General features: G+C 37.1%; 2 protein-coding genes across 5 annotated transcripts in view; one reads left to right on the top strand and one right to left on the bottom strand.

Moving 5' to 3' along the window:
- Positions 1 to 18,653, top strand: part of CSPP1 (centrosome and spindle pole associated protein 1) — a 199,374-nt gene that overhangs the window by 61,444 nt on the left and 119,277 nt on the right. Inside the window, exon 1 of one of the 3 annotated variants that reach the window (XM_089899055.1) lies at positions 17,217 to 17,887. The exons of 1 other annotated variant lie outside the window; for it this stretch is intronic. The gene's annotated coding sequence lies outside the window, so the exon portion shown is untranslated. Of the gene's footprint in view, positions 1 to 17,216; positions 17,888 to 18,653 lie in introns of those variants that run through there. One more of the 3 variants, XM_089899054.1, reaches the window with a different exon arrangement.
- Positions 1,794 to 17,844, bottom strand: COPS5 (COP9 signalosome subunit 5). Of its 2 annotated transcripts, none has more exons than XM_022595262.2 (8): positions 17,589 to 17,844; positions 15,095 to 15,329; positions 13,988 to 14,116; positions 13,255 to 13,320; positions 12,638 to 12,723; positions 7,387 to 7,498; positions 3,713 to 3,861; positions 1,794 to 2,033 (listed from the first exon to the last, which is right to left on the bottom strand). In XM_022595262.2, exons 1-8 carry the CDS (start codon positions 17,729 to 17,731, stop codon positions 1,949 to 1,951), a joined length of 1,005 nt encoding a protein of 334 aa, XP_022450970.1. In that variant the 5' UTR covers positions 17,732 to 17,844; the 3' UTR covers positions 1,794 to 1,948. The 2 variants fall into 2 exon arrangements, with proteins under 2 accessions (XP_022450970.1, XP_022450971.1); XM_022595263.3 differs by having other exon boundaries at positions 17,581 to 17,683.

Genomic DNA, 18,653 nt, shown 5'->3' with positions numbered 1-18,653 from the left:
CTTGAGGTTTAGGTCAACATGTGGAGGGCAGAGCTGTGAGAACCATTACTGGAAGCCTAATCCAACTATGCCTAAGCCAAATAAGTGTTTGGACTCTGAAGTTAGGTGAACCAACAAATTCTCTTTGTTTAAGCAACTGTTTTTGTTTGTTTTTGTCATCACTTGCAACCAAGGCATCATAACCGAAATACTGAGTCCAGTGAAGTTAGGACTGACAAGTTTTCTTTTTCTGGCAATTCCCTGTTGTTAGCATAGGCGTTTTCCATCACACCAAGATATCTTAATTGATTAGATCACCAATGTCAAATTAAATGTGGATAACAGTCAAGTCTTGGAATGAAAACTGCTAGTATGTTTTCATGGTAACTTCAATGACTCACTCTTTCATGTCAAAACTTCAATCCTTCAATCATGTCTGTCAGAGAAACCTCAATGAGCTTGTTATTGTTCCTAATTGAATGGCTTGGTATGAGCTGGTATCACTGAAGGCTGTGGCAGTAAACACAGCTTTTAGCTGCTCACTGGAGGCAGTCATCATTTTTTTTTAAAAGGGCCTAAAAATGGAGGTGAGGTTGAGCCATCTGAAATTGGGATGCCTGCTTTTATTTAAAGGGATATAAAATGAGACCAAAAACGCTACTATATCATCAACTGTCTGAGAAAGTATTTGGATACTAATGTTAACTGGCATCCTCATCTTACCAAAGACCCCTCTTTGCTAAATCTAATCAAAAACTTTTAGACTTTGTTTTCCTTGACCTCTGGGCCACATGTGAAGTCACCACTTGTGGTCTCCTCTTCCTCTGACCATTTTAAATTTGATGTTTGCCATGTCTTGGGCCCTCTTCTCAGTCTTTATTTCCACAAAGCATCTCATCTGATCTCATCCAGCCCTCGACCACAGCTTTCTTAACAGAGTGCTCTTAGAAATATCCGTCTAGTACATTTCTGTTGTTTAAAACTCTTTTAACTCCCTATTGCTGTTAGGATAAAGTCCAAAAGGCCCCTGCAGAATCTATGCTCATCTTAATGAATAAAGTCATCTCTTGTCACTCCCCACGTACTACTCAACACTCTCAGATCTAAATGAATCTCAGTTCTTGAAGGTTCTAAGTTCTTGCTCTCTGCCTCAGGCCTTCCACATATCGCTGTACTCTTTGTTTAGAAAGTAATAGCTTCTCTTACGCTTTTTCTGGCTAGTCCTCCTATCTTTCAAATTTCAGCTTAATGTCAGGTCACTTGCTTCAGGAAGCCTACCTGGGTAACTCCTCTCTGGGGTAAGTGTTCCTCCTGAGAGTTCCCCAGCACACTTTATTTCTCCCTTCACAGCAGTATACTTAGGTTCTTGTTAACTTAGCCACCACTGGAAGTTCTGTGAGGACAGTGGCCAGGTCTGCCTTGTTCAGAATATCTTGAGAGTAAAACCGGGCCTGGTACAGTAAAGGCACTTGGTGAATATTTGAATGACTAGATACCTGTGCTAGGCTCTGTCTCAAATTTAAGTTATTTGATTTTCAGGAAAATAATTTATGGTGTGACAGTGTTTCACAGGAACATAAAAATGTTACATTAAATTGTATTTTTACTAACAGACTATCAAAAGAAGGTTTAGGCAAATTGAAAAGTGGCTCTGATAATATGGCAGTGAAATGCTGCAATCTTTTGACTAATTTATATAGGCAAGACTTTAAAAAACAGAAAGGTTCTAACAATATTTCTTTCTCTCATATTTAAGAACATTAAAGGATACTAGAAAAATAATGTAACCCTCCCACAAAACAATGAAAGAACCATTTTATTTTAAAGAATTTTATTATAGAATGTTAATATTTAGGATACTTCAGAGCACCTTATTCCTCTAATCAGATTTTTGGTAACTGGTTTCAAAGTGTTACTTGAGTATTTTTCTCATACTGGCTTTCAGGCAAAAGTACTACTTAGTGATTTTTTAAGAGATGTTAATTTGATTAAACAGTTTATCCTTAATAACCTGAGACATCAATCCATGGATAGCTTCTATGGTAGTTTTACAGCTGGAAAGAAAAAAACACATCACATAATGTCACAAGAACTGAGAACTATTTCAAACATGCAAATCCCCCCTCCCCCATTTCCATCCTTGCACCCAAATAATGATTTTTGGTCCTATTCATACTCCGCAAAATATACTGTACCAATTTATAGCTTACTCTTTATAGTATACTATAGTGATTTTTAGCCTTCTGCATGTCTTTTGATCATTTCACTACTTACTAACACCTTCCCAAGAGAATGACAATGTAAAATTTGATATAATTCATAACGGTTAATTTTGTTATATGTCAGAAGGTTTGGGAAAAGTTCTGTTTTAGAAGGTTACCGAAGTTATTTATAATTATAGATTGATTCCAATGTTACATTAAAATCTGCTATTCCTTGTTGTTCATTACTTAGAATAATTTTTAAGAATGATTTTAATGAATGTTATGCTTTTTTTCCTGAAATAATCACAAACATCCTTCAAACAATTCAAAGCCAAAGTTAGGTTAGTGGGTGAAGAACTTACATTTTAAAATTGATAAAAAGACAAAAACAAAAAAATACAATAAAAACCCACCAAAATTCAGAAGAGATGCAATTCTTGTAAAGTTATCCCCAGAAGGAAAATTTTCTACTTTCGTACTACTACTTTTCTCCTTCCTACTTTTCTTCTTATATAACTACATTCCCACAGTGAAATTTTTGCTTCATAAGAAATCGAGATGTAAATGCAGATAAAATTAGACACTAAAAAATCAGACACATGTAAAGACAGATGAGCAAAATGACATACTCAGAGCAAGTATCAAAAGTAAGACCTAATGCCAAAGAAAAATGTAATTTTTATCCAGGCTACTACCTCTATACCTTTTAAAAACCCATGGAGAAAAGGGAATGAGATCATTCTAACCCAAGATGGCTTCTACTCCTAATACACTTTGCACCCTCCCTTCTCTCTTTTCTTTCCTATCAACTAGTCCAGTTTTTCTTAAAATGGATACCAAGGTACTGGTTTACATAGATGTCAACATAGTCTTCCTTTCCTCTCTACCCCTAATTATCACATTAAAATTCAAATTTTTGTGAAAGTAAATGTTATTTAGTAGTCTTCCCAATCCTGTATGCATCTGAAGGACCACATAATTATTTCATGAGTTATCAGAGAACACAGCCCAACTTTGTTCCTAACAAATTCTTGTAGTGAAATTTGGGATACTCAATTACTGTATAAAGGATTATTTCAGAAAAATAAGAGAGATACAATCACTTCTCTGATACTTAGGGGTTTAAAACTTTATAAAAATTTGAAATTTGATAAACTTAAATCCTAATTTAATCCTTCAGATGATGATTAGGTTAGAATAGCTGAGGACATCCTTTTGCAAGGTTTTGTTTTTGTTTAAAGATCCAGCAATGGATTGGTTTTCTTTCTTACACTTTCTAGCTGAACCTGGAAAAGGTGACTGCAAGTTTTTCATAACATTACCTAGACCCTTAACAGCCTTTAATGTACCTACTGTCTCCTAAATTTTCAAAGTCAAAACCTGCATTTGAGAACTCTTAAAGGTCCAAATAAGTTAATATTCAGGTACCATTGTAAGTTATAAGTTTAACCGTAAGGAATTTGAATCCTGTTATTTGAAAATCTTGAAAGAAAAAAAGTTAGAGGTAGGAATAGATTTGCTTAACTTACCTGTCTCGTGTAGCTTTGGCAAGTTTGTCTTCTGACTTTCGGTCATGTGTTTCTAGACCCAACATGAAACTCCCTCGTCCCAGCTGGGCTTCTGACTGTTCTAATTTTTCAGACAAATCAAAGACCTGACCGGTGGTATAGTCTGCATTCTGTGGGGAAAATGATATTGTGCCAATATATGATACTAGTCTATCATTAAAAAAGTATGTAAATTTTCTTCCATATAGAACGTTTCATTTACAAATAATTCCACTATGAAATCTAAGTGGATAGTCAGTGAAGGAAGAAGTCAAATTATACTTGCAAAAACTGATTCCAAAGCTCAAGCAGTTCAAGTGTAGAGTTTTTCACCTTTTATAATTTAAAGATTAAATTTGGAATTGTTTTTTGACTGCTTAAATCTAATATTTGTTATTATGAGAGGCTTTGAAGTACACAGATCTGACTCCAGGTTCTGGCCTGCTGCAGATTAGCTGGGGGGCCTTGGGAGAACTCCTTTACTTTTCTGTGCCTTCAAGTCTTCTTGTGAAAATGGGGGAGGAAGGTGATAATTTCTATCTTAAAGCTATGTGAAGTGATGTATATAAAGCTCGTAGGACTGTCAATGACACCTGGTAAAGCCTTAATAATTGTTAGCTAATTTTGTTACTTTTTCATGTTGAACTTCCAGAATTAGTATTTATGACAGTATTTTAAAAATTACATTTGTTTTAGCTTTTCTGATTATAAAATTAATAGTTATACAGAAAATGTGGAAAATGTAGAGCAGTATAAAAAAAAAAAGGAAATACCTACAATCCCTCCACCTAGCTATAGCCATAGTTATATTTTAGAGTATTGCTGTATACTCACAGGGACACCCACATTTAGTAAGCTGAAATATTATATATGCTGTTACTATTTCATACATTTTAAAAACAAAAAAATTAATAATTACATATGTATACTTAACTGTAATATTTTTAAAAAACATTTTACTGGAATATCTTTATTTTATTCTATTTGCTCAGTCTGTAAAATAGTGTATAGGAAATACAGTTCAATCACAAGACATTTAAAAACATTATTTGCTGTCATCATAGTTACTACAAAGAGCCCTTTAAAATGCTACCAGCTTTCCAGTGATTTTACAAACTTATGATATTTTTAAAAAGATGCAATTATATTCTGGATCTAAATGGTTTAGGTCACCAATACATTCTCCCCCACAGATTTGGAGAAAACACTAATATTTGTAGACCATGTCACATTTGGAAGATTTAGCTCAAGCCAATAAATGTAGGATGGCAGAAAGAGTTATACTATTAAAATGAAAAAATAAATCAATTACATTTCAAACACACAGAGAAATAATATAAATCAGAAAATAAATTTTTTCTTGTAGCTTTTAGATTACATGCTTTAGCTGGGGAAAGAGATGAACATATATTTATATATTTTTTCTTAGAATGCTTAGTAATGCAATGTACTAGGTATAAAACTACAAAAAAGGAGGAAATATAATTTAACCTTTTATTGATTATTAATGTCCTCAATATATGCAGTTCTGGAATACAGGGACAGCCACAGGCTGAGTAAACAGGATTGTATGCTTTTTTTTTTTAAAATAAATTTATTTATTTTATTTATTTATTTTTGGCTGCATTGGGTCTTTGTTGCTGCCCACGGGCTTTCTCTAGTTGCAGCGAGTGGGGGCTACTCTTCGTTGCAGTGCATGGGCTTCTCATTGCAGTGGCTTCTGTTGTTGCGGAGCATGGGTTCTAGGTGTGCGGGCTTCAGTAGCTGTGGCATGCAGGCTCAGTAGTTGTGGCGCACGGGCTTAGTTGCTCCGTGGCATGTGGGATCTTCCTGGACCAGGGCTCCAACCCGTGTCCCCTGCATTGGCAGGCGGATTCTTAACCACTGTGCCACCAGGGAAGCCCAGAGCTGTATGCTTTTATACAAAGGTTCAGAAAGCTCCAGTCTTACTGTTTCCTCCCCTTGCCATCATGTGTCACTTCTGGCTGCTATTAGTATACTTGCCTCTAAGGAAACACCACACATGGGGCATTTAGCCATGCCTGGTACATAGGAAGCATTTAATAAACGTTTGCTATTATGATCACTCTCTTTCCTTCTAATTTGCTATTTCTGACCGTTGAGGATAAGAAATAACGGGGTCTTCCCTGGTGGCGCAGTAGTTGAGAGTCCGCCTGCTGATGCAGGGGACACGGGTTCGTGCCCTGGTCCGGGAGGATCCTACATGCCACGGAGCGGCTGGGCCCATAAGCCATGGCCGCTGAGCCTGTGCGTCCAGAGCCTGTGCTCCGCAACGGGAGGCCACAACAGTGAGAGGCCCGCGTACCGCAAAAAAAAAAAAAAAAAAAAAAGAAATAACAGGAAGCTTGTCAGAATTATATTTAAAACCATAGTAAATATGCTCAAGTGAGGTCTTTTCCCATGAATACAATGAATCAAACAAACAATAATTTATTGAGGCTTTACTATATGCCTAGTACTTGGCTAATTACTTTATATATAAAATATTTCATATAATCTCAGTGTACTTAACAATGTGGGTACTATTATCATTAGACTAGAAAAGCTTAGTCACATTACATAATGTTGTGAAGGTCACACACAGCTAGTAAAGTGGCAGAGTTGTTTCTGAACTGAGTTTATTTTATTCCAAATTTTGTGGTTCTAACCACTATGTTATACTGTGCTATATGAAGTAGCTTACTTAAAAAAAAAAAAGTAAAAAAACCAAAACAAAACTGTTCCTTACTAAGCTCTAGATAGAAGTTTGTTAAATAAATATTCTTCTAAATGTTAGATTTTAATGATATATTCACTACTATTTTTTTTTTTTTTTCTGCTTAGCATCTGCTGCTTTAAGGTAGTGATATTCTGATTTCCTTCTGAAGACATTCTTAGTCCACATGCTCCTGAGAGTTTCTTCTACCCCAGCCCAGCAGTAAAGCACTTGCCCTGGCCCATGAACTCATGGTGTTCATGCCCTTCACCCAGAGCAGGTTTAAGGATGGGCATGTGACCTACAAAACTCCAGACACAATGAGGCTTTGCCTGGGAATTTGTGGGGATATGTGTGTATCTTGGTGTTTTCAGTGTGAAACTGAGAGGCTGGGAGAGCTAAGCTAATGCTGCCATCTTGGTTTCACATGAAGTCTGAAACTGAAGCCAACTGACTTGAAATCAAAGCTGAGAGAAGAAGACCAAGACCTCATAATATTGTCTGAATACAAATTTAGGTTGTGCGTGAAGTAAGCCCTACTCCTGCACTTTGCAGTTTACATGATTTTTTTTTTTGTTTAAGCCAGCTTGGTTGGGTCTCCTGTCACTTGTAACCAGAGTCCTACCTGACATACACAACAAAAAACAGTATTTATATTTTTCTCTCTGTAAGGCTGTTCAAGGCAGGGGGAGACCTCACCCTCATCTGGCCACTATGTTTGTATATATAATTAGGCTTAGTCTCAGTGGTACACAACACAAATCTTGGCTTGGCCTAGTATCACAATCCACCTCTGGTCATATAGAATCTGCCCCCAGGCCTAATTAATATATTGGCCAAGTCAGATATAGCCTTTCCATGAAAAAGAGTTTCAGATATTAAACAACTTACGTAGATTGATAAAAAATTCAGACACATTCTTTGCAAGTATAGTACTTACAGTAAGCAAGCTAGAGGAACTCAGCGTATTCACCCAGTATTTATTCCACAAAAGCTCAAGCAATTTGCGATCCAAAGAGGATTTGAAATATGAGACTTCTAAGGCATAATATCTATGAAACAAAAGCACAAATCTAGTGAGTGAAAAAAATTCAACCACATCATATAAAGGTTATGGCCAAATTTAAGTGAATTACATTTCATATCCAAATAGTCATATTTTAATTTTTAGTCTAATAGAATAACAGGTAAACACGGTTTCCTTACTCTTTAGGGGTATGGTTTCAAATCTGATAACTAAATAAACATTGTTGTTATATTTCTCCCCTCTGTAGAGCCCAGAAATTCCCAAGAAATTATCAAGAACTAATCAACACTTCTGAATGACATATGTTTATCCATGTCATTGAGTTCATAAATTCCGGCCAATAGCACACAAACTTAATGAACTACCTCTCTAGGGTCAACTATAACTTTTGTTAGGCTTTTAAAAATATCAAAAATATATAACTGATTCACTTTGCTGTACACCTGAAATTAACACAACATTGTAAATCAACTATACTCCAATAAAAATTAAAAAACAAAAACAAACGAAAAGCTCCTGAAAATGTCATGTGGACTCCCCATTCCTCCCTTTTTAATCCCCTAATAAGGACCTACTGCTTTTTGGAAAAAGCAAACTTTAAGGTAGGTCCTTAAGCCACATAAAAGAATTACTGCTGCTTCCAAAGGTACCTAATTTGTAATCAGGGATAGCAAGGAAAATTTGGTTAAATGTCTGAAATATATATATATATATATATATATATATATATTTTTTTTTTTTTGGCAGTACGCGGGCCTCTCACTGCTGTGGCCTCTCCCGTTGCAGAGCACAGGCTCCGGACACACAGGCTCAGCGGCCATGGCTCACAGGCCCAGCCGCTCCACGGCATGTGGGATCTTCCCGGACCGGGGCACGAACCCGTGTCCCCTGCGTCGGCAGGCGGACTCTCAACCACTGTGCCACCAGGGAAGCCCTGAAACATATATATTTTTTTAAAGTAATAAATATTTAAATATCGCAGGGGCTTCCCTGGTGGCGCAGTGGTTGAGAACCAGCCTGCCGGTGCAGGGGACATGGGTTCGATCCCTGGTCCGGGAAGATCCCACATGCCATGGAGCAACTAAGCCCGTGTGTCACAACTACTGAACCTGTGCTCTAGAGCCCGAGAGCCACAACTACTGAAGCCTGCATGCCTAGAGCCCGTGCTCTGCAACAAGAGAAGCCACTGCAACGAGACGCCCGCGCACCGCAATGAAGAGTAGCCCCCGCTCGCTGCAACTAGAGAAAGCTCGCGCACAACAACAAAGACCCAAGGCAGCCAAAAATAAATAAATAAAATAAATTTATAAAAAATAAATAAATAAAAATAATAAATATCTCATTATGTTCTGTACATCAGTGGATACAAAGAAACACAAGGGACTTGCTTACCTTAAGGAGCTTACCATTTTTATGGGAAATGTGGGGTGAATCCACAAAATGTTAAATATATAATGATATATGTTGAATAACAAGTGGTGCTATGGTGCATATTTAAAATTAATCACCTGCCAATTGAATGTTAGAAATAATGAGTACTCTCAGTATAGACAGAACTGCCTGAGAAGCCCCAGGGAAAAGGCAGAATTTAGAGTAACCCTTACATGAGTCTATAGTGTGGATATGCTGAGAACGAGGAGGTAGTATTAGGCAGAGAGCACTGACTCACAAAAAGGAAAGTCGTGAAGGGAATAATAAGTTAATCAGTTTGCCTGGACAGTTTAGCAGGAGCAGAAGAATTATGTGAAGGGAAACCTAGAAAGCTATGTTGGGGTCTAGCTGGCAGAGGACATTACATAAAAGGCTAAGAAATGATCTTCTAGGTACTTGGGACTCATAGAAGGTGTTTGAGCAGATCAATGATATAGCCAAAGAGGTGGTTTAGAAAGCTGGCTGTGGTAAGATGTGTTAAAGGAGACAAAATGGAGGCAGGGATACCACAAGGGATGCCACAGCAGCGTGGCAGATGTGAGGAGATAAAGGCTCACACTCAGGTTGGTGGTGTAAAAGATAAGCACACATGGATACGACAAAAAAATTCTTGTTCATTCAATTCAGGAGTGAAGAAGTAAAAAAAGTAAGAATTTAAAGATAATTCTAAGTAAAGGCTTGTTCAAGATTAAGATATCCATGCATATGTGTATATGAAAGGGACATAGCTATAGTGAAATGTGGAATAGTGTATTTCTTGAGCACTTATTATGTCCTGGTGCTTTACATACATTCTCATTTAATCTTTCCTACAACCATACAAGGAAGGATTTATTATTCCCATTCTACAGACAAAGAAACAACTCTAGAGAGTAAAGACCTTGTTCAAAGCCACAGAATTAGAAAGTAGCAGCAAAAGGATATGTTAAGTTATGTCTATTATCAAAACCTCACAGTCTTAATTGTTATATCCAGAGTGTAGACATTTAAGACATTGTTTAAGAAGTGAGGCCCTGGGAGTTGAGGGGGTTAGGTATGGGGAGAGAAGGCAGGGGCTCAAGTGGAAAGGTCAGTTTTAGAAAGGAGGGGTTGTACCTCTGATACTTGAGGGAAAAAGACATGAGAGGATGAGCACAGCAACAGATATTTAGATTTATAAAGGATGGAAAATAAGGGAACTCAAACTTGAGGGTCTAGAATAGACTTTCATGTTTTAAAATATATGGACCACCTTAATGTTATTACTGTTTTAATTCCGTAGGTTGATGCAATGAAAATTTTTGGTCTACTATGTAGTGATTAGCTGCAAATCTCAGTAGCAGAGTTGAAAACAAGGAGAATATTCAAAATTATTCGTGGAGCTAAATCCTCATCTTCTGTATGGGAAGTCAATAATAGATACTGCCTAGAACTGAAAATCAAGAAGTAGCACTATCAGCATGCTGTCTGAAGATACGGGGGTAAATACTTAAACAGAATGACTATAATAGTTTAAGTGACTGCCTCTGGGAGATGCAAAAGGGAATGGTACAAGATTGTTTATTTTATAATAAATTTCATAGAACCATTTGACTCTTTAAACTATGTGCCTGTATAACACTGATAACATACAAGCTAATTTAAAAAACACTTTGTGTCTTATTTTTACTAAGCCTCTTCAAAGTTAAATATATTTAGTATCTATATTAGATTCTATGTTTAAAACAAACTTTGGATTATGATCTAGAATTTAATGTAGAAAAGAAAAAAAAAGATCAATATAAACTACAAGTAATAGCTCATAGTCAAATAAGTTAGGAAATGGATATATAATGAGCCTGTACAAAACCCCTGCTCTTTCAACTTGGCACTATATTTCATTAATGATTTGAAATAAAAATAAATTAAGCAACTTATTTGCCCTATGATAAAGTTTACTCTTTATTTAGGAACTGATCCTAAGTAAGAGAGTATCTTTGAATATCCTAGTAATTCCAGGTTCAAAATTCTACGCTCTAGCAGTGCAGGTAGCTAGAATGCAGTAACTCCTCTTTGATAGGCTTATATTTCAGAAAAACAGGAAATGCAGATTTGTTTGGATACAGAAAGCACAGACTCCCGCAGTCTTTTTTTGTTTCAAAAGCTGCTGCTGGTGGTGAAAGAAGTAAAGCAGGTATTAAAGGTATAAGCTTTTGATACCACAACTCAATATAAATGAAAAAAATTGTTAACTCTGAAAATGAAAGTATCACGGCAAAGGTGTTTCCATGCTTAGGAGCAATTCTCTCAAACAGGAATGGTTTAAGTTCTTTTCAGTAGAGCAAATTAAGTGATTTAATTCCAAACCTCTCATTGAAAAATAAAATAGAATCCTTTTTTTCCAGAAGTATGTCAGGGATGACTGAAAACCAGATATATTTAAAAATTAAATTTTAGAAATTCTGTAATTTTCTAAGAATTTCTAAACACAAAAATAAGCAGTAGTAGCACATGGGTAGTTAAGGTATTCCTTGAAGTGGGATGGGAGGTATGGAGAAAGGGACACTAGTAATCATTTAGGCAACATTTTTCCTTTTTTTTTGGGGGGGTGCCCACCCTTCTATGTGCCATGTCCTATTTTAAATGTTAGGATACAGCAGTGAATTGATTCTACTCTCATGAAGTTCACATTCTAATGAGGTCAGTAACAACGAAACAAAAACATATAAGGTGGTGACAAGTGCTAAGAAGAAAAATAAAGCAGGGAAAGGTAACACCGAGTGACAAGAAGGTGCTAATTTAAATAGGGTGATCAATGAACATTCTCTGTTAAGGTGACCCTTAAACAGACACTGGTTGATTGAAATAGTGAGTCACATGGAAATAAGGAAGGATGTTCCAGGCAGAGGGATTAGCAAGTGCAAAGGCCCTGAGGCAGGAGCCTGCCTAGTACATCTGATAAACCATAATGAGGCCACTATGGCTGGAATGGAGAGAGCAAAGGCTCAGTGACAGGAAATGAGCTCAGAGAGATGGTGGGGGCCAGACTACATAGGGTTGTGTGGTCCATGGTAAGCACTATAGATCTTATTCTTAGTGAGACGGGAAGTTATTCTGAGAAGGAGGAACATGGTCTAACTCACATTTTAATAGAATCTGTCTGGCTGACAAAAGACCTTTAAGGGGTGGGGTAAAGGTCAGAAGCAGGAAGACCACCTAGAAGTCTAGTGCTTTGATTTAAGCTCCAGATGGCTGTGGCTTGGATCAAGGTGATAGTAAGAGAGGTGGTAAGATACATTTAGAAGGTGGAGATAACTGTCTTCATTGGTTTAGCAGTTTAAAAAACTGAGATGTGTACAATAATTCACATACCATAAAATTCACTATTTTAAAGGAGTATACAATTAAGTAGTTTTTAGTATGGCTTCTTTAACTTTTGGAGTGAAACTGTTTGGCGAGAATTTTTGCTAAGTGGAAACTGGATACATTGAAGGCTGCAGAAATGCCAGTATCAGGCTGGCCCTGAATACAACTTCTCTCAACTGTTAAATTCATTAACGGGCCAAGTGTCTGGTACATTGATAAAGTGTTTATGTATGTGTGAAAGGTAAATAACATGTTAGATTAAAACAATTATTAATAAAATTTTAAAAGATTATGAAATGCATTTCATCTGAACTTTTTTTCTTATCTATAAAATTAGGGGCTTGGTCTGGATGATCTCTAAGGTTTCTTATGATGATTTTGGCATCAGATACATTTTTAAATTACTTACTGTTTGCAGTGTACACCAAAGTCTTCTATTTTATTAAGTGGGATAGTCTGGTACTCAGAAGGTCCTTCATCAGGAGGCTTGTAGCCCTAAACAAAAATGAAGAAAATAGAAGATTTAAACAAAACAAAACAGAGGAAAAACATATTTTCTATGCAGCTTTCTATTTATAGAAACATTAATTTTGGGGAGCCAGATACTCCCCAAAACATTAAGTATATTGCTTATACCCTCCCTCAACCCCATTTGGTGGCTGAAGGCTGGATTTGGCTTATAGATTCATTTTTCTTGTCCTCAGGTGATACATATTTTTGCTCATATCTATTTCAGATTGCATGGAAGGAAGTAGATGGATTTAACTTGTTTCTCTAGTACCCATCAGAATGCCATGGACATACAAATACTTATTAACAAATGAAGACTGCTTTTGAAATAAAATTAACAATATGCAGCACAAGTGTATTGTCTTTTGCTAAGGGCAATTTGTGGTAGTTGGACTTCTATTTTGTAAATATTGTTAAATTATTTTAGGACAAAATGAGATACCATAACACATCTTTAAAATAAATCACATATTTAAAATTTAAAAAACTATAGGGACTTATAATTTTTAAAATTACCTTTGGGTATGTCCTAAAGGCTCCAAGATTCACTTTCCCTGCAGATATTGTTCTTGTTGGGTCAATCTACAAGAAAGATATATTTAATATCTGCTGATTATAAAATCACTATATACTTCTATTTGTTTAAACATTATAAGCCTAGAAATACCTATGTACATATAACACTATATGCACACACACACATAATTAAAAATAATCATATAATAGGGAAAAAAATAACCAAATTGAAAAACCACGGAAGTTCAACAAAATGGTTAAGTATAGAAATCTCATCGTTAATTTAGAGATTAGATCTAGTTATTATATTATTTAAGAGTATTAATTGAAGATTTGCTCATCTTTTTCAAGTTTTTTTTTCTTTAATAGATGAACAATTTCTACCTTCCTCATAGTAACCTGGATTGCATCTAAAACACTGAGCAGTGCAAGAGCTGCTCTAGCAATTCCTGATTTAATCAATTCAGTCAACATTGACTGAATGCCTACTATGTGCAGGGAACTGAGATATAGATGCTGTGTATACCCATCATCTTACAGAGTGGGGGAAGAGATGCAGAGAGGTTAAGTAACTTGTTCAAAGTTCCAGCTACAAAGAGGTGGAATTCAGATTCAAGCTTAGGCAGACTGACACCAGAGCCTTGCTCTTTACCACACTGTTTTTATTTCTCTGTATACTTGCTTTAGTAAATCTTCATAAAAATTAATTAAAAGTGGTTGTAAAAATACTTACTACCACGGCTACAAATGGTTCCTGGAACTGCTGATTGAGCATCTGAGTACTAACATCAATCCCAGAAAGCCAGCAGCCATAGCCAGGGTGGCTATGATACCAGCCAATTGCATTTTCAAGGCGGCCGACCTAACAAATGAAGAGGGCAAAAGAGCTTGAAGTTCCTGTTTAATCTTAGAGACACCTGTGATTTGTCTGTTTACATAGTCTTACAGTAAAATAATAGTATGCAGAATAGTTAAAGCATATGCTGCTTTTAAATTTAAAAATATATATATTTTAGATAATACATGCCCAAGGCACAAAATTAATAAGATACCCGTACAATAAGGTTATTCAGTCTCCTTACCACCTCCTTCCCCTTAACCAGTTTCTCAGCCCAGATGTTACTACTCTAGGCAGCTGCTTACATACCTGTCTTCTAGAGCTATTCTTTGCATATAGAATATATAGTCTTTGCATTTATGTAGATTAATAAGAACACACACAATGGCATACCACCTGCAGTGTTCTACACTTTACTTTTTCACTCAACAAAACATTCTGGGGTTTGTTTCATATAAATAAATATATAGATAACTAGTTCTTATTTTTTTTAAAGCTGGCTAGCACTTCATTGTATGGATATATCATAGTTTATTTAATCATCTTGATATCCAGGTACATTTAGGTTGTTTCCAAATTTTTGGTTTTAAACACACACACACATAATGAATGTGAGAATTGTAAAAAAATTTTTAAATTGAGATATAATCGACACATATTAGTTCAGATGTACAACATAATGATTCAATATATGTACATACTGTGAAATGATCACCACAATAAGTGTAGTTAGTTAACATCCATCACCACACACAGTTACAAATTTTTTTTTCTTGTGATGAGAATTTTTAAGATCTATTCTCCTGAGTGAAAATTTATTTTAAAAAATCCATGCTAATCTCATATACATTATATATAGTTGAGAATAACTTAAAATATAAACTTTAATGTAGTAACTTAAAATCTAAACTTTAATGTAGAGAGAACAGTTTTAAATTTAGAAACTCAAAAGTAACTGTGAGACTCTTGCAGTTACCAAATTTTAAGGAACAGCATTTTTACCTGTTTGGCATTTTCTATGTATGCGGCCATGTACTCATATGCAGCAGCCTGAGCATTTACTCGGGTTTCAGTGCCCTCTACAGGCAAAGCAAAACTGTCCATAATGATCATGGTTTCACCATCCACCTTTCCCAGCATCAAGCCCATCACTTCCAAGTTGCCTCCTGATCTGGCATGCATCACCATTTTCAGTAGAGCCAATGCTGAGATTTTGCAGTACTTAAAGTAATGGTGACTGCAAAACAAAGGCATGATGTAATTAACTTTCTTATATAAGTACAATTTCAATACAAGTTTTTGCGGAGATTAACAAATAAGTATTGAAGGAATTTATACTGATGGAATGGGGAGAAAGTGTAGAATGTGGGAAAGAAAAAGGAAGTAGAAAAGGACAGAGTTCTGGAAGGGGGATGGAAATGATAAACATGTCATAATGTGGCAAAGTACTTCCTACGGGGGGAAGGGAAAAGTATGAAATAGTTTTTAAATATGCTATTCAAGTAGATAGGAGGAATTACATGACGAGTTCAATAGACTTTTTCTCCATTAACTTTTGGAATCACCAAATCTCGGTTTCTGAATCTGGTTGGATGGCTGTGCTTCATTACTCTTGGGCCTAACCTTCTGGCCTAACACTTAAGAATGTGGGCTCTGACATCCATCTGCCTAGGTTTGCATCCTTGCACTGCCATGTCCTAGCTGTGACCTTGAGACAACCACTTAACATCTGTGCCTGTTTTCATAGAGCTATTGTTAGGAGGAAATGGAGTAAATGAAATAACGTATATAAAGTGCTTATCTTAGTGCCTGACACATACTAAAACTTTTTAAGTGCGGGCTGTTATTAGCATTATTAACCGATCTTTTACAGTACTCTCAAAGAACAGTGTGTTGAAGGTTGTGGCTTCTCTCTGTGGTATTAGCCTCAAAATGCAAAATGTAGCCTTAATATCTTTAATTCTACTATGATGGCTATTTCAGTTTGTCATCTGTGGATGTGACCAAACTACTGTTGAATAAAATTACATTTCAGTCTCACTGATGGAGCTCAAGACAACTAGGATGAATATAACTAGAGATACAATCACACAGTGAGGCAAGCTGATAGTTTCCAAATATTTAACAGGCTATATCAACCTAAGTGCACAGCCTGCTATAGAAATAGCAGACAACCAGGCAAACTAACCAGTCTGTAAAGAGTGGTCAGTGTCTTTGAGAAGCCTTTTTAAGATGTCTGCCCACAGATTTCAATCACAACTGAAAAATATGGAGACCTGGTCTTGGGAGTCAAGATATGAATTAAAATCTTCGCTCCTCTATCTACTGGGGAAAAAAAGACAGACACAGTTATTGTGCTTCTATTACATACATTCTAGACCTTTTTTAATACATGACCTCATCTAATCTTTATGACATAATTAACCAGGTAGGTCTTATTTCTGTTTTACAGATTAAAAAAATGAAGATAAGTAAATTTTGTAGGGTCAATCAACTAATTAGTGACAGTTGTGAGATTTGATCTTAGGTCTGACTGTTGCTCACTTAAGAGTTTGCTGCCTCAGTGTAATCATGAAATAAGTTATTTACTATATTTGCTTGTTTTCATATATGCAAAAAAGGAATAAAAATACAGTACTGGGTTGTCATGAAGATTTAATGACATGGAAATTCATAGCTCAATGCTCAGCCCGTAGTAATTACTCAGTAAACGTTGCTGAATCCGAATACTGACAGTTAAAGTTTGCCTTGTAAAAAACTGAGACAGATGAAATATGTTTTTTTTTGTTGACCACTACTTTCCTGTCTATCCATTAGAGAGACTGTGCTCCTTTTACTCTCTCCCTAACAATATCTGCTCTCAGAAAAGGATAAATGCTGTGGGTAAAGAATCCTCTACCTGTCACCACTCCCAGGGACACAGGAGTTTTGCTAAGGGGCTAAGAATCTTAAGGTCTTTTGATATAATTTCTGGCTTTTGTGAACTGGTGGAGTAACATTTTGGGAGACTGACCAGAGCCTCGTTGTGTTTCTGAAATAATTACCAGCAATCAAAAAACAATTAGAGATCTAAAAGATTATAGGCTAGCTTTTAAAGAGATAAAGAAGATAGCTGCAGTCTCCAGCCTGAGATCGGCGGAAGATCCCAACAAAGTATATATCGACACAGGGTTCAAGGCAGAGTGTGGAGCATACTGTGACAATACGGGTGTTGAGAAGTGAAAGCCCAAATCTCCGCTTGTCGTTTTCCTCTTCCATTCTCTCAAGGCAAACGGGTAAAAGAGACAGAAAGGGGAATCAACGAAGCCCCAGTGGAGGGTCTTAGGCTCTACTTGCGGGGATAAAAAGGTAAAGCAAAATTTCTCAGACGCTTACTCTTTCTCCTCCCTGCACATGAAAAGACAAGCTCTCTATCCCCTCCAACTCCCACTCCCCCTGGGTCTCTTAGACTCCCGCCACCCCTCCCTCCCCTGCGTTTCGCCAGGGACCTCCTCACTCCTTAGTCCAGGGCTTCGCCGCCAGAATTTCTTGCTGCTGTTTCTTGTCGTATTTGTAGATTTCATCGATACTCTGGGCTTCCTGCATGTTGTTGGCTAATTCCCACGTTTTCTGGGCCATACCACTCCCGGAAGCCGCCATCGCCGAGGAATCGGAGAAGCTGTTGCCTCCACAATCTAGACGCAACTTTACCTCGCTGGGTTTCCGGTTGTGGGCTCCGGACCCGCCCCAGCACAGGTGCAAACCCGCACTAGACTCTCGAGGCCGCCATGACACCTAGCACCGGAGGTGAAGTTGGTACGGACCATTCGGGAATGGCGGGGGTCCTTCGAGAACGCGACGGTATAAACAGCAGTTACGCAATAGTAGAGACAGAGGAATCTTTTTATGGCTGAAATGAGAACGCATGATCTTGGAAAATTGTACGTGTGAATTAGGACAAAAACGGTGATTACGCAGGGAATGGTATAGCCTCCCGCACCGGAAGAAGGGCATGTAACGTTATGCCAGAAACTGGAATTCGTTCGGACTGCGCAGGCTCGGCTTCCGCCATGTTAAAAATGGGTGGATCCTTAAGCTGGGACGGGGGAGAGAAGCATTTTTTGTGGGTGTATGTACTTTAAACGAAATAAGTTTGTTGAAAGACTTAGAAAAAATAAAGGATGTCTGTGGAAAAACTGACATGTAAGTGATTCTGAATGCTGGTTTTGAGAGAATAACACGTGAATCACTGCACATGAGTAAAATCCTGAGGGCGCGTGCTGGCCGGGCCTTAGGCTTCTCTAGAGGGGCGTTCTCTGGCGTTCCGAGGGGGCTGTGGAAACTGGTGGATCGCTGCGGTCATGTCGGTTGGCGCTTTTGTAAAAAGTAACATCTATGCGAGCTGTTGGTGTACTGAAAGTGTCCGGTACCCAGTTCTTAAAATAGTTTACAGTTTAATTTTCTGCACTAATCTATAGAACCACCTCTGTCCCCGAGGCCGGATTAGTCTACGGGGACTATTTGTTGTCATCCAAGAGTTAATACAGTGTTTAACCGTTTCATTTATTTGCTGCTTTTTGGT

Source organism: Delphinapterus leucas, chromosome 17, assembly GCF_059928025.1.
Source record: "Delphinapterus leucas isolate spDelLeu-1000000601 "Yukka" chromosome 17, BTC_Dleu_Yukka2, whole genome shotgun sequence".
Lineage (NCBI taxonomy): Eukaryota > Metazoa > Chordata > Mammalia > Artiodactyla > Monodontidae > Delphinapterus > Delphinapterus leucas.
Note: the sequence above shows the minus strand (reverse complement) of the source record. Positions and strands in the feature narration are given on the sequence as shown.

Excerpts from the sequence above, each read along its gene's own strand:
- COPS5 (XM_022595262.2), bottom strand. The coding sequence starts at position 17,731 with ATGGCGGCTTCCGGGAGTGGTATGGCCCAGAAAACGTGGGAATTAGCC. Across the intron at positions 15,330-17,588 it reads GCGAAGCCCTGGACTAAGGA|TCACCATTACTTTAAGTACT; the intron begins GTGAGGAGGTCC and ends TTTGTTTTGCAG. Across the intron at positions 12,724-13,254 it reads CCTTTAGGACATACCCAAAG|GGCTACAAGCCTCCTGATGA; the intron begins GTAATTTTAAAA and ends ATTTTTGTTTAG.